At 38.6% G+C, this 14,427-nt stretch overlaps 1 protein-coding gene across 1 annotated transcript in view; it reads left to right on the top strand.

Moving 5' to 3' along the window:
• The window catches only part of LOC608816 (phosphate carrier protein, mitochondrial-like), a 35,435-nt gene that overhangs the window by 2,702 nt on the left and 18,306 nt on the right, over window positions 1-14,427 (top strand). Inside the window, exon 3 of the mRNA XM_038532062.1 lies at window positions 8,313-8,437. Within this exon, the coding sequence (XP_038387990.1) occupies window positions 8,313-8,437 (125 nt within the window). The remainder of the gene's footprint in view (window positions 1-8,312; window positions 8,438-14,427) is intronic.

The raw sequence follows: 14,427 nt of genomic DNA, 5'->3' as shown, positions 1-14,427 counted from the left end.
TTCTGTCTCCCTTTCTGATATTTCCTACCCATTTCTTCTCCCTTCTCCTCTATTTCCTTTTACTATTATTTATATTCCCCAAATGAATGAGACCATATAATGTTTGTCCTTCTCCGATTGACTTATTTCACTCAGCATAACACCCTCCACTTCCATCCACGTCGAAGCGAATGGTGGGTATTTGTCGTTTCTAATGGCTGAGTAATATTCCATTGGATACATAAACCACATCTTCTTTATCCATTCATCTTTCGATGGACACCGAGGCTCCTTCCACAGTTTGGCTATTGTGGACATTGCTGCTAGAAACATCGGGGTGCAGGTGTCCTGGCATTTCACTCCATCTGTATCTTTGGGGTAAATCCCCAGCAGTGCAATTGCTGGGTCGTAGGGCAGGTCTATTTTTAATTCTTTGAGGAACCACACAGTTTTCCAGAGTGGCTGCCCCAGTTCACATTCCCACCAACAGTGCAAGAGGGTTCCCTTTTCTCCGCATTCTCTCCAACATTTGTGGTTTCCTGCCTTGTTAATTTTCCCCATTCTCACTGGTGTGAGGTGGTATCTCATTGTGGTTTTGATTTGTATTTCCCTGATGGCAAGTGATGCAGAGCATTTTCTCCTGTGCGTGTTGGCCATGTCTATGTCTTCCTCTGTGAGATTTCTCTTCATGTCTTTCGCCCATTTCATGATTGGATTGTTTGTTTCTTTGGTGTTAAGTTTAAGAAGTTCTTTATAGATCTCAGAAACTAGCCCTTTATCTGATACGTCATTTGCAAATATCTTCTCCCATTCTGTAGGTTGTCTTTGAGTTTTGTTGACTGTATTCTTTGCTGTGCAAAAGCTTCTTTATCTTGATGAAGTCCCAATAATTCATTTTTGCTTTTGTTTCTTTTGCCTTCGTGGATGGATCTTGCAAGAAGTTACTGTGGCCGAGTTCATAAAAGGTGTTGCCTGTGTTCTCCTCTAGGATTTTGATGGACTCTTGTCTCACATTTAGATCTTTCATCCATCCATTTTATCTTTGTGTATGGTGCAATAGAGTGGTCTAGTTTCATTCTTCTGCATGTGGATGTCCAATTTTCCCAGCACCATTTATTGAAGAGACTGTCTTTCTTCCAATGGATAGTCTTTCCTCCTTTATCGAATATTAGTTGACCATAAAGTTGAGGGTCCACTTCTGGATTCTCTATTCTGTTCCATTGATCTATGTGTCTGTTTTTGTGCCAGTACCACACTGTCTTGATGACCACAGCTTTGTAGTACAACCTGAAATCTGGCATTGTGATGCCCCCAGATATGGTTTTCTTTTTTAAAATTCCCCTGGCTATTTGGGGTCTTTTCTGATTCCACACAAATCTTAAAATAATTTGTTCTCTCTGAAGAAAGTCCATGGTATTTTGATAGGGATTGCATTAAACATGTAAATTGCCCTGGGTAACATTGACATTTTCACAATATTAATTCTTCCAATCCATGAGCATGGAATATTTTTCCATCTCTTTGTGTCTTCCTCAATTTCTTTCAGAAGTGTTCTGTAGTTTTTAGGGTATAGATCCTTTACCTCTTTGGTTAGGTTTATTCCTAGGTATCTTATACTTTTGGGTGCAATTGTAAATGGGATTGACTCCTTAATTTCTCTTTCTTCAGTCTCATTGTTAGTGTATAGAAATGCCACTGACTTCTGGGCATTGATTTTGTATCCTGCCACACTGCCGAATTGCTGTATGAGTTCTAGCAATCTTGGGGTGGAGGCTTTTGGGTTTTCTATGTAGAGTATCATGTCATCGGCGAAGAGGGAGAGTTTGACTTCTTTGCCAATTTGAATGCCTTTAATGTCTTTTTGTTGTCTGATTGCTGAGGCTAGGACTTCTAGTACTATGTTGAATAGCAGTGGTGAGAGTGGACATCCCTGTCTTGTTCCTGATCTTAGAGGAAAGGCTCCCAGTGCTTCCCCATTGAGAATGATATTTGCTGTGGGCTTTTCGTAGATGGCTTTTAAGATGTTGAGGAATGTTCCCTCTATCCCTACACTCTGAAGAGTTTTGATCAGGAATGGATGCTGTATTTTGTCCAATGCTTTCTCTGCATCTATTGAGAGGATCATATGATTCTTGGTTTTTCTCTTGCTGATATGATGAATCACACTGATTGTTTTACGAGTGTTGAACGCCTTGTGTCCCGGGAATAAATCCTACTTGGTCATGGTGAATAATTTTCTTAATGTACTCTTGGATCCTATTGGGTAGTATCTTGTTGAGAATTTTTGCATCTGCATACATCAGGGATATTGGTCTATAATTCTCCGTTTTGGTGGGGTCTTTGTCTGGTTTTGGAATTAAGGTGATGCTGGCCTCATAGAACGAATTTGGAAGTACTCCATCTCTTTCTATCTTTCCAAACAGCTGTAGTAGAATAGGTATGGTTTCTTCTTTAAACGTTTGATAGAATCCCCAGGGAAGCCATCTGGCCCTGGACTTTTGTGTCTTGGGATGTTTCTGATGACTGCTTCAATTTCCTCCCTGGTTATTGGCCTGTTCAGGTTTTCTATTTCTTCCTGTTCCAGTTTTGGTAGTTTGTGGCTTTCCAGAAATGCATCCATTTCTTCTAGATTGACTAATGTATTGGCGTATAGCTGTTCATAATATGTTTTTAAAATCATTTGTATTTCCTTGGTGTTGGTAGTGATCTCTCCTTTCTCATTCATGATTTTATTAATTTGAGTCTTCTCTCTGTTCTTTTGAATAAGGCTGGCTAATGGTTTATCTATCTTATTAATTCTTTTAAAGAACCAACTCCTGGTTTTGTTGATCTGTTCCGCAGTTCTTCTGGTCTCAATTTCGTTGAGTTATGCTCAAATCTTTATTAACTCTCTTCTTCTGCTGCTGTTTTTTCTCTAGCTCCTTTAGGTGTAAGGTTAGCTTTTGTATTTGAGTTCTTTTCAGTTTTTGGATGGCTGCTTGTATTGTGATGTATTTCGAGTTGGGGTAAAGTTTTAATGAAGTTGTGCTTCAATAGGCTCCAAACAAAGCAGATCTTTGACATCAGGTCTAGATTACAAGTGGACCCAAGGTCCTGTTTCCTTGGGAACTACAAAGTTAAGATAGATGTGGAATGGTGTCTTCAGAAACCCCCTGTCCCAAAACTCTGCACCTGTCTTGGAAGTCAATCAAGGCTGCTTCTCTATGTCTTAGATCTGCCAGGCAAGAGTAGGATGTTTTATTTCTACTTATATAGTTTCAAACAGTGATTCTTACAGTCTATAATTTTAGAGAACAAAGTTTTCAGTGAAAATAGAATAACTGTCACTCAAAGAAGGAGGTTGTGGCAGGTGGGCCACCCGGTCCGCAGCCCTCCAATCTTAGCCCTCTGCTGATTACCAGTATCAGCATTCTTCCATACTCCCAGATTTAAAAAGTCCCAATCACCTATAACTCCACCCTTTATCCTCTATATATGAAGAAGAAAAATATGGTAGTCTGTATCTGGCATTCCTCAACTTCCACTCCACCGTTCCCGTGTGTTTTTACCTCAGAAGATCTGGGGAATGATTGGTCTGGGCAGGGATTTTCAAATTCTTCTCCATGGAGTAGACATTCCAAAAAGGTGACTCAGGAGATTTCATGGGTATGGTGACGGAAAGGAGGTTGATGGAAGGGCCAAGGAATTAAGTTCTGGAAACATCTGCTATTCAAGGCACTTCAGTTGCAACTCTTGCCTCTTCCTTCCTTCTGCACAGCGGATTCTGGAAACTCAGACTTTATGAAAACAAAATCCAGAAAAGGAAGTGTCTGCAAGAACCTTCTGCTTTCAGATCTGACATATATACTTTTTTTTCTGGGCAAGGGAAGGTAAAGAGTCTGACCCTGTACAGGACCAGGAAGGAGAAAAATGCTATGTGAAAAACAAAGTATTTCTAAAAATTCTCCTGTCACATTAGGAATAGTGATATCAAGCAGGCTTTAAGAATTATTTTCAAAAAAAAAGAATTATTTTCATAGTGAAACAAAAGATTGATTACCAAAAAAAAAATGTTTAATCCCAGTTTTTCTTCCAAATATAGGAAAGATTGCCATTATTCAACATTAGCAATGAAGCAGGTTTCCTTGAGTGTATAGTTTGAGACTCATTAGTCCAACTTCTTTTTTATGAAAATGTCAGTGGTACTTGTACTGATACAGATTATTTATTGAGATTTAATTTTTTTTTGTTTACTAATGCTTAAGTTTTAAAAAAAGAAAAACCCCAATGTTGGCACAATGGAGACAGAGATATTCTTTTTTTAAAAATCATATTAAATGTACTCTTTAATCCTCATCCCCTAATTCCCTATTCCCCCACCCTCTATCCCCTCCTCTGATAGCCATCAGTTTGTTGGCTATAATTAAGAGTCTTTTTCTTGGTTTGTCTCTCTCATTTTTTTCTCCCTTTGCTCTTTTGTTTCTTAAATTCCACATATGAATGAGATCATATGGTACTTGTCTTTGTCTGAATTATTTCATTTAGCATAATAGTCTCTAACTCTGTCCATGTTGTTAAAAATAGCAAGATTTTATTCTTTTTTATGGCTGAATAATATTCCATACATATCTCACATCTTCCTTATCCAGTCGTCTATCTGTGGACACTGGGCTTCCATAGTTTGGCTATAGTAAATAATGCTGGAGTAAACATAGGGGATATCCCTTTGAATTAGTGTTTTTGGGGCACCTGGGCGGCATCCACCTCTTGGTTTCAGCTCAGATCATGATCTCAGGATCATGAGATCACCCTAGGTCAGGCTCCAAGCTCAGGGTGGAATCTGCTTAAGACTCTCTCTCTTCTCCTTCTGCCCTCCCATAATCCCCCACTACTGATGTGGACATGAGCATATGTGCCCTTACACTCTTTCTCTAAAATAAATGAATAAATCTTTTTTTAAAAAAGGATTAGTGTTTCCATATTTTGGAGGTAAATACTCAGTAGTACAATTACTGGGTCACAGGATACTTCTACTTTTAACTTTTTGACAAACCTCCTGTTTTCCACAGTGGCTACACCAGTTTGCATTCCCACCAACAGAGCATGAGGGTTCCTTTTTCTCCAGATCCTCCCCAACACTTGTTATTTTTTACATATTTGTTTTAGCCATTCTGACAGGTATGAGGTGACATCTCATTGTAGTTTTGATTGGCATTTCCCTGATGATGAGTGATGTTGAACATCTTTTCATGTGTCTGTTGGCCATCTATATGTCTTCTTTGAAGAAATGTCTGTTCTTGTTTTTTGCCCATTTTTAATTTAAAAACATTATTTATTTATTTATTCATGAGAGACACATAGAGAGAGGCAGAGACACAGGCAGAAGGGGGAGCAGGTTCCCTGCGGGGAACCCAAGGCAGGACTCGATCCCAGGACCCTGGGATCACAACCTGAGCCAAAGGCAGATGCTCAACCACTCAGCCACCTCAGCGTCCCTTGACCCATTTTTAAATTCGATTGTTTGCTTTTTGGGTGTTGAGTTGTATAAGTTCTTTAAATATTTTGGATACTGGGGGAGGTGGGTGGCTCAGTTGGTTAAGCATCTACATTCACCTCAGGTCATGATTTCAGGGTCCTGAGATGGAGCCCCACATTGGGCTCTCTGCTCATCAGGGAGTCTACTTCTCCCTCTCCCTGCTCATGCTTGCTCTCTCTCTTTCTCTCTCTCTCCATCAAATAAATAAATAAAATCTTTAAAAAACATATTTTGGGGCAGCCCAGGTGGCTCAGCGGTTTGGCGCCGCCTTCAGCCCAGGGTGTGACCCTGGAGACCGGGATCGAGTCCCATGTCAGGCTCCCTTCATGGAGCCTGCTTATCCCTCTGCCTGTGTCTCTGCCTCTCTCTCTCTCTCTCTCTCTCTCTCTCTCTCTCTCTCTCTCTCTATATATATATATATATATATATATATATATATATATAATGAATAAATAAATAAAATCTAAAAAATATTTTGGATACTAACCCTATATCAGCTATGCCATTTACGAATATCTTCTTCAATTCAGTAAGTTCCCTTTTAGTTTTGTTTATTGATTCCTTCACTGTGCAGAAACTTTTTATTTTGATTTAATGCCAAAAAGATTTTTTTTGAAGATTTTATTTTCAAGTAATCTCTACACCCAGCATGGGGCTTTAACAACCCCAAGACCAAGAGTCACGTGCTCTTCCAACTGACCAGGCAGGTGCCCAGGAATGCAACAGATTTCTTCTGTACACTTGGTTTTGTATCCTGTGACTTTACTGAATTCATGTATCAGTTCTTGTAGTTTTTTGGTAGAGTCTTTCAGGTTTTTTATATAGTATTATGTCATCTGCCAATATTGAGAGCTTGATTCTTCTTTACCAATTTTAGATGCCTTTTATTTCTTTTTGGTGTGTGATTGTTGTGGCTAGGACTTCCAGTACTATGTTGAATAAAAGTAGTGAGAGGAGTGCCTTAGTGGCTCGGCTGGCTGAGCTTCCAACTCTTGATTTCAGCTTAGGACATCACCTCAGGGTCATGAGACCAAGCCTGATGTTGGGCTCCATGCTCATCAGGGAATCTGCTTGAGATTCTCTCCCACTTCCTTTCCTTCTGTCACATGTTCTCTGTCTCTCTCTCTCTCTCTCTCTCTCTCTCTAAAGTGAACAAATATATTTTTTAAAAAAGTGGTTAGAGTGGGTATCCTTTCTTGTTCCTGGCTTTAGGGGAAATTCTCAGTTTGATGTTTGAGTTTGGTGTTTGCTATGGATTTTTCATTTAAGGCCTTTATTATGCTGAAGTACGTTCCCTCTAGACCTACTTTGCAGAGGGTTTTTATCAAGATGGATGTTGAACTTTGTTAAATGATTTTTCTGCATCCATTGAAGTGATCATATGGTTTTTATCCTTTCTTGTATTGATGTGATGTATCACATTGATTGTTTTGGGAATATTGAACCATCTTGCATCCCGGGAATAAATCCCACTTGATCGTGGTGTATGATTTTTTAATGTATTGTTGGATTCAATCTGCTAGTATTTTATTGAGGATTTTTCCATCTATATTCATGAGAGATATTGGCCTGTAGTTCTTTTTTTGTGGTGTCTTTACTGGTTTTGGCATCAGGGTGATACTGGGTTCATAGAATGAATTTGGAAGTTTTCCTTCCTCTTGTGTTTTTTGGAATAGTTAGAGAAGACTAGGAATTAAGTAAGCACAGATTTAGAAGACTGAATCTCCATTGTGGAAGATAGCCACAAAACAGGTCCTCCAGTACACCATGCATAACTGGATTTAGGCCTCTCTTCTTGATAGCTGGCCCTTTGATTTACTTATAACCATATAATGTGACAGAACTGTAGACACACTGCATGCTATCTGAGACTAGGTGAGAAGAAGTAGTGTAACTTCCACTTATATCTCTTTCAGAGAGGTCTGAACCACCACATAAAAAAAGACCAACTATCCTGAGAACACCATGTTAGACGGGCCATATTTATGTAGGCACTCTAACCAATAGTCCTAGCTGATCCCACTCTTCCAACTATCCCTAACAGGCACCAGACTTGTAAGGGAGGCCACCTTGAACTGTTCTGACCAGCACATCCAGCAGATGAATATCAGTGAGTAATCTCAATTGACATCCTTGGAACATAAGAATCACCCAGCCTGCCCAAATTCCTCCCATAAAATCATGAGATGTCATAAAAATAATTACTCAATTTTGAAAATTTTGTTACATGGAAAATAGACAACTGGCATAAAAATTCACAACTTGGAACTTAAAATTTATCTTCTGAAAAAAATTCTATAAAATATTACTTTTGCATAATATATATATACTTAGATTAGACTATATTTTAGATTAATTATAGTTGGAGGGGGCCTAAGAATATAACCATTGTTTATAGCACTATTACTATAGGAAAACTTGTTTTTTATTTAATGTGAAATGACTTTTTAAATGGACATTTAGAATGGGAAATTACAGTATTTCTTTGTATTTCTTTTTTTTTAATGTGCACAACAGGGGGTGGGGTGGGGGTGGGGGGCACCTGGGTGGTTCAGTCAGTTAAGTGTCTGACTCTTGATTTCCACTCAGGTCATGATTTCAGGGTGGTGACATCGAGCCCCCCCCATCAGCCTATGCTGGGTGAGAAGCCTGCTTGAGATTCTCTCTCTCTCTCTCTCTCCCTCTGCCCCTGCCTCTCTCTCTAGCTCGTGTATGCATGCTCACACACGCATGCACACTCTATCTCTGAAAAAAGGGGGGAAATGTGCACAAGAGACACTTGTTCCTTTCCATTTCTATTATGTTTTTTTACTCTCAGGCTTTACTCCTGCATGCCTGGATGACTGTGACAGTGCCCAGCTCTTTCCCATTGGATCATTCAGTAACTATGGATTGAACTTGTACTTTGAGGTAGACACTGAGATACATGCCGAGGATACAATGGTAAAAGAGACTAGACAATTTCTTCTTATGTCCACTATTTCACATACAATAATTTTCACATTAAATTTCCTAAAACCTTGCTTTTATTACATCATTTCATTATTTAAGAACCTATAGCAACTCTCTTTTCTCTTACTTAATCAAGTTCAAATTCTTCTGCTTAGAAGTGTCCAAAGCCTTCTACCATCTGACTTCACTTATTTAAATAGGATTTTCACACTGTTCAATATCTTACTTTTTTGACTCCTGGCAACTGGCCTTTTCACTGCCTCTTATATTTTGCTAATTTCAAAGTCCTGCGATTTCACTCTGAATTTCTCTACCTTATGCTTACCCAAATCCTATTCATCCTTCTCCAAGTGCCACCTTCTGCAATTAGCAATAATCGCACCTCAGATAAACCTCATTGGCTACAATACTGCCACTGTGCAAAGCTAAGTGCCACCTTCTACAATTGTTTTTTCAGAATAGATTTTTTTCAAAAATCAGACAGAAAAACCCTGCATTCTATTTGATGCCATATCTTAATTCTTTAGAACATATTTTAAAAATGTTTTGATCAAAACAACACATGCCCATAGTTTATTTTATGATTTTTAAGATTTTATTTATTTATTCATGAAAGACAGAGAGAGAGAGAGAGAGAGGCAGAGACACAAGCAGAGGGAGAAGCAGGCTGCATGCAGGGAGCCTGATGTGGGACTCGATCCCTGGTCTCCAGGATCACACCCTGGGCCAGAGGCAGCACTAAACCGCTGAGCCACCTGGGCTGCCCCACATGCCCATAGTTTAAAAGTAAAATTACAACAATAAAAAACAGAAGTTTCTTGCTCCACCCACTCCAATCCTCATTTCTGTTCTTCAGAGTGATCACTTTAACTCTCATAGCAGTTTTTCTGGTATTTACCTCCATGTCCTAAATAGCATTCTTTTATTACTGCTTTTTGATTTATTATTCTTATTAAATGAAATTTTAACTCTTTACTGCCCCTTATCTGAATCAATACACATAATTTCTTCCCTTACCTTCCCAATATATTTCCATCACCAGTTTTAGTTAATTAGCATACAGTTACATTCTTTTACTTTTTAGAAGATTTAATTTATTTATTTTGAGAGAGAGAGAGAGAGAGAGAGAGAGAGAGAGAAGGGGCAGAGGGAGAGAATATAAAGCAGACTCCACACTAAGCATGGAGCGCAACTCGGGTCTCCATCCCATGACCCCAAGATCATGAACTGAGCTGAAATCAAGAGTCAGTCACTTAACTGACTACCAGATACCCCCACTGTTTACATTCTAAGTAATTTTTATTCATAGCTTAGCTAAATTGTGCTTTATAATTACATTGTTTATCTAGTACAGCTTTTTTTTTAAACTGTCTTCTTACTTTTGTTGTTGTTGAGAAGTCTGATTCCTTCTGGTCCTGATCTTCTGTATGTGATCTGCATTTTTCTTCCAAGCAGCTTTTAGTTTCCTTTTATCTATTCTTCTCTTGTCTTTCTTATTTGCCATCTCTGGTTTTTGTTCTTTTTGGAAGATTCTCTCACATTTATTTTTAAATCTTTTTTTTAACTCTTAGGTTTTGTATGTGTGTGTGTGTGTGTATGTGTACACATATATGTGATTAAATTTCTTTGATATCCTAATGTTTTTGGTATGTTGATCCCAAACTGAAATGTGTATATGTATATATACATATATATACATATATACACATACATATACACACATATACATATACATATATATACATATACATTTTCTAAATTTGTATTTTCTAAACAAATGTTTTTATTTAAATTTGTCCTTGCTTCGTAGAGCAATATATTCTTATCATTCTGAGGAACTATTTTGTTATTTTGTTTTTGCTTTAGTCTTTTTCCATTTTCTAAATTTTCTGTTTTTTTTTCTCTCTCTCACTCATGTTAGAGCATTTTCTCAAATGTGTGTGACCCTTGGTGTTCTAACATCTTTGAGTAGAAATCTAAAACACTTACTGGAAGCTCTGTGCATGCAGATTGTGTTTGTAGATCAATGGGTCTCACCACCCTGTGATTGGGCAGGATCTAGCAACTTCATCAGGGAAATGATGAATGCCATTTTACATAGACAACCCCTTTGAACTGGTTAGTTTCTCCACAGAGGAATTCTCCAATTTCTTGCAAGGTGAACATAAGTCTGGTGGCCAGTTTTCTTTGAAATGGATAGAATTGGGTGATTGCAGCCTTCAGTTTGTACACTTTCATCTCCCTGTTTTCAGCAAGACAGTTCACTTACCACATGAGCTGTGTCTGGTGTCTCTGAGTCCATGGCCTCTCTGGCTCAATTTCTTCTGAAAGTGAGTTTTCTTCCTTCTGTTGTGCTGGGCATTTTAACAGTAGTTGCATTTTAACACTCCCTATATAATCTTTCAACTAATTCTTCCTATTTTTCAGCTCTATGCTGCATCCCTGCCTCCTGGCGTCTACAATTCCTGAGGCTTTCTGTATTCTGTGTGCAGAATTGACTTACTTTTTGGCTTTCTGCCCTGCAAGCTTAGGTTTTAGCATTCTCCAGCTTATTTAGGAAGTTATACTTCTTCTTCTTCTTCTTCTTCTTCTTCTTCTTCTTCTTCTTCTTCTTCTTCTTCTTCTTCTTTTAGATTTTATTTATTTATTTGAGTGAGAGAAAGAGAACATGAGCAGGGGTTGGGGAGGTATGGGGGCACAGGGAGAGGAAGATGCAAACTTCCAGCTGAGTAGGGAGCCCGAAGACATGGGACTCAATCTGAGGATCCTGGGATCATGACCTGAGACGAAGGCAGAAGCTTAACGGACTGAGCCACCCAGGCTATTACAGATTTTCAACATTTTGTTGAAATCCTGTTTACTGATGATTTTCTTTCAAGTTTTCTTATTCACTTGTGGTGTTGAGACTTTTATATTTCTTTACTGTTATTTTAGTGGAGCATCAGGGGAATCAAAGATAAAAGTGAATATTCAACTTGCCATACTTAATTGGCCAGTCTAGATGTTTAAGTATATTTAACCTCAAGAATATAATAAATTCCTTGAGAGCAGTAAGTGTGACTCATTTTCTCTAACAATGTTTTTAGCTCAGTGCTCAGAATCTCATAAGTGCTAATAAATCCTATACTGATTAAAATTGGAATTCAGTGAATGACTATTAATTATGGTCCTCTGCTCAAGAGGTGGTGGGATACAAATGTGAATAATTTCTCACTGAGGAAGTCCTAGTCTAGTGGAGGAGTTAAAATTAAATACAAATCATAGGTATAGATTCTGTAAAAGCAGTGCCATGAGAACACAAAGAACAGATGTTTTGGAGAAATTTCCCAACATTTTGAAAATGAAATCAGATGACAGTGAAGATCTTGTCCAAAATCTGCCTCTCATCTACACAACGTTAGGGTGGATGTACTGTGGGGTTTTAAAAATGTTTATTTATTCATGAGAGACAAAGAGAAGCAGGGACACAGGCAGGGGAGAAGCAGGCTCCATGCAGGGAGCCTGATGCTGAACTTGATCCCAGGACTCCAGGATCATGCCCTGGGCCAAAAGCAGACGCTAAAACGCTGAGCCACCCAGGGATCCCGGATGTATTGTGGTTTGACCAGGTATATCCTGGTCATGTCTTCAATGCCCTAGGTTTCATTCTTATTCAGCTAATATTAACAATTATATGTGATAATATATATTTAACATGTGAAGTATTGAATATATATTAACATATATTAAATATATAAAATTAATATGTTAGTATTAAATATCTATTATAACATGTAATTATAACAACTGTAAGGAGAATTCACATAATTGAAGAGTCTCATATTCATGTATTTACAGTGATTTGACAAGCTTGTTAATTCTTTTTTTTAAAAGTCTTGTATATATTCTGCAATTTTTAAAAAAGATTTTATTTATTTATTCATGATAGAGAGAGAGAGAGAGAGAGAGAGAGAGAGAGAGGCAGAGAGACACAGACAGAGGGAAAAGCAGGCTCCATGTCGGGAGCCCGACGCGGGACTCATCTCGGGACTCCAGGATCGTGCCCTAGGCCAAAGGCAGGCGCTAAACCGCTGAGCCACCCAGGGATCCCATATTCTGTAATTTTTTAATTTTTTCAGATTCCTTCTTAAATAAACATATATGCAACCAGGTCTCCATCCCTAGGAATAAGCAGCCTGGTCCACAGGAAAACCAACAAGAATTTTACTGCAGCCAGTCCATCTGCTGAAACCAAATTAATAGAGCAATAATCTACAATGGTATAAAAATAGTTCTTTTTAAATCTGCCAAAAATTTTTGCCGTATGTCTTAGGTCGGGTTTGATGGGGAAAAGTCTTTAAGGCAGAAATTTGCTTTCAGGAGGTTAATTGGAGTGTACTCTCGGGAAAGCCACCTGCAAGAAAAGGAGCAAAGTGCATTAAGCAGAGAATTTGAATCATGATGCAGTTGCAACGAAAACCTCAAATGGGAAAAGCTGTGGAGGAGGGATGGCCCATCAGAGTTCTTCTAATTGAGACAAAAGTCTAGTCATTGAATGTTGGTTACCCTTGATGAAGAGTCATGATCCTAGGTGAGGCAGCTCTCTTTTGTGGAGGGCAGTTCCCAGGGAGGCTGGGAATCACCACCAGACTTCATCATAAATCGGGAATTTGAGGCTTTGGGTGGCACATCGCAAGATCCACTACACCAATGTTGCAGGGCATTTAAGAAGTCTTTTTATTGTGTGTCTCTGCAAAGACTTGATTTTTTTTTAAAGATTTATTTGACAGAGAGGGAGAGCGAGAACAAACAGGGGAAGCAGCAGGCAGTGGGAGAGGGAGAAGCAGGCTCCCCACTGAGCAGGAAGGCCAATGTGGGGCTCTGTCCCAGGACCTCCAGGTCATGACCTGAGCCAAAAGGAAGATGCTTAACTAATTGAACCACCCAGACCCCTCAAAGACTTGATTTTTAATATAGTAGGAACTGCTGTTTTCTTTACCAAAAACAAAATGAAAATCAAATGTCTAAATAGCTGAATTGAAAAGCAGACAACTTAAAATTCATTTTCAGTGACTACTTTCCCAGGGTTCAGGTATTTCCAGCTTTTCTAACTGATAGGCATAAAAGATTCCTTCTAAATGTGATTCTCAATATTAAAGAAACATTGAAAGCTTGAACCTTGATGTGTGTCATTACTGCCCACCTGCCTTTCAGCTCTTTTCATTACTACCACTCCATGAGATCTGAAGTCAGGGCAAATCTTATTTAGAAATGTCATGAAAGGGACTCCTGGGTGGCTCAGCAGTTGAGTGTTTGCCTTTGGCTCAGGTCCTGGGATTGAGTCCTGCGTCAGACTCCCCCACAGGGAGCCTGCTTCTCCCTCTGCCTGTGTCTCTGCCTCTCTCTGTGCCTCTCATGAATAAACAAATAAAATCTTTTTTTAAGAAGTGTCATGAAAAATTCTCTCTTACTTTGGAGTACCTGGAATATTGTTGATAATATAATTGTTAGTGATATAATCTGATATTTTATCATACACATCTCAGTTAAGGACAGGATTAAAGTGGAAGACTCTTTCAGTCAAGGTGAGTTTCTGTCATCCTAATCCCAATCATGTCATAACACGTCTCTTCCAGGGAAGCCTGCAGGAGCATGCTACTTTAATCAAGACAATGGCATCATCACCTTTAGGTTTCAGCTGTACAAATACACAACATAATTGAGTATGGCAAAGCTGTGTAAATGCAATCCTTATAAGAATTGTGGCCTTTTTTTTTCAAGACCCTGGAACTGTAAATATATCATTTATGGGTAGTAATTAAATAGTGCTGGCAGTAAAATAGTGTTACAATAACTTTTCTGCTAGATGAACCTATTAGGCACCAAACCGCATTCACAACACTAGAATGGATATGTTTGTTTGATGTTTCTAAAAGTGATTTGTACTCTGCACATTTGCCTTTGGTAGTTCTAAGGCTTATGAAAATAAAGAGCTTTCTATT

The sequence above is a fragment of the Canis lupus genome, chromosome 2, assembly GCF_011100685.1.
Source record: "Canis lupus familiaris isolate Mischka breed German Shepherd chromosome 2, alternate assembly UU_Cfam_GSD_1.0, whole genome shotgun sequence".
NCBI lineage: Eukaryota > Metazoa > Chordata > Mammalia > Carnivora > Canidae > Canis > Canis lupus.
Note: the sequence above shows the minus strand (reverse complement) of the source record. Positions and strands in the feature narration are given on the sequence as shown.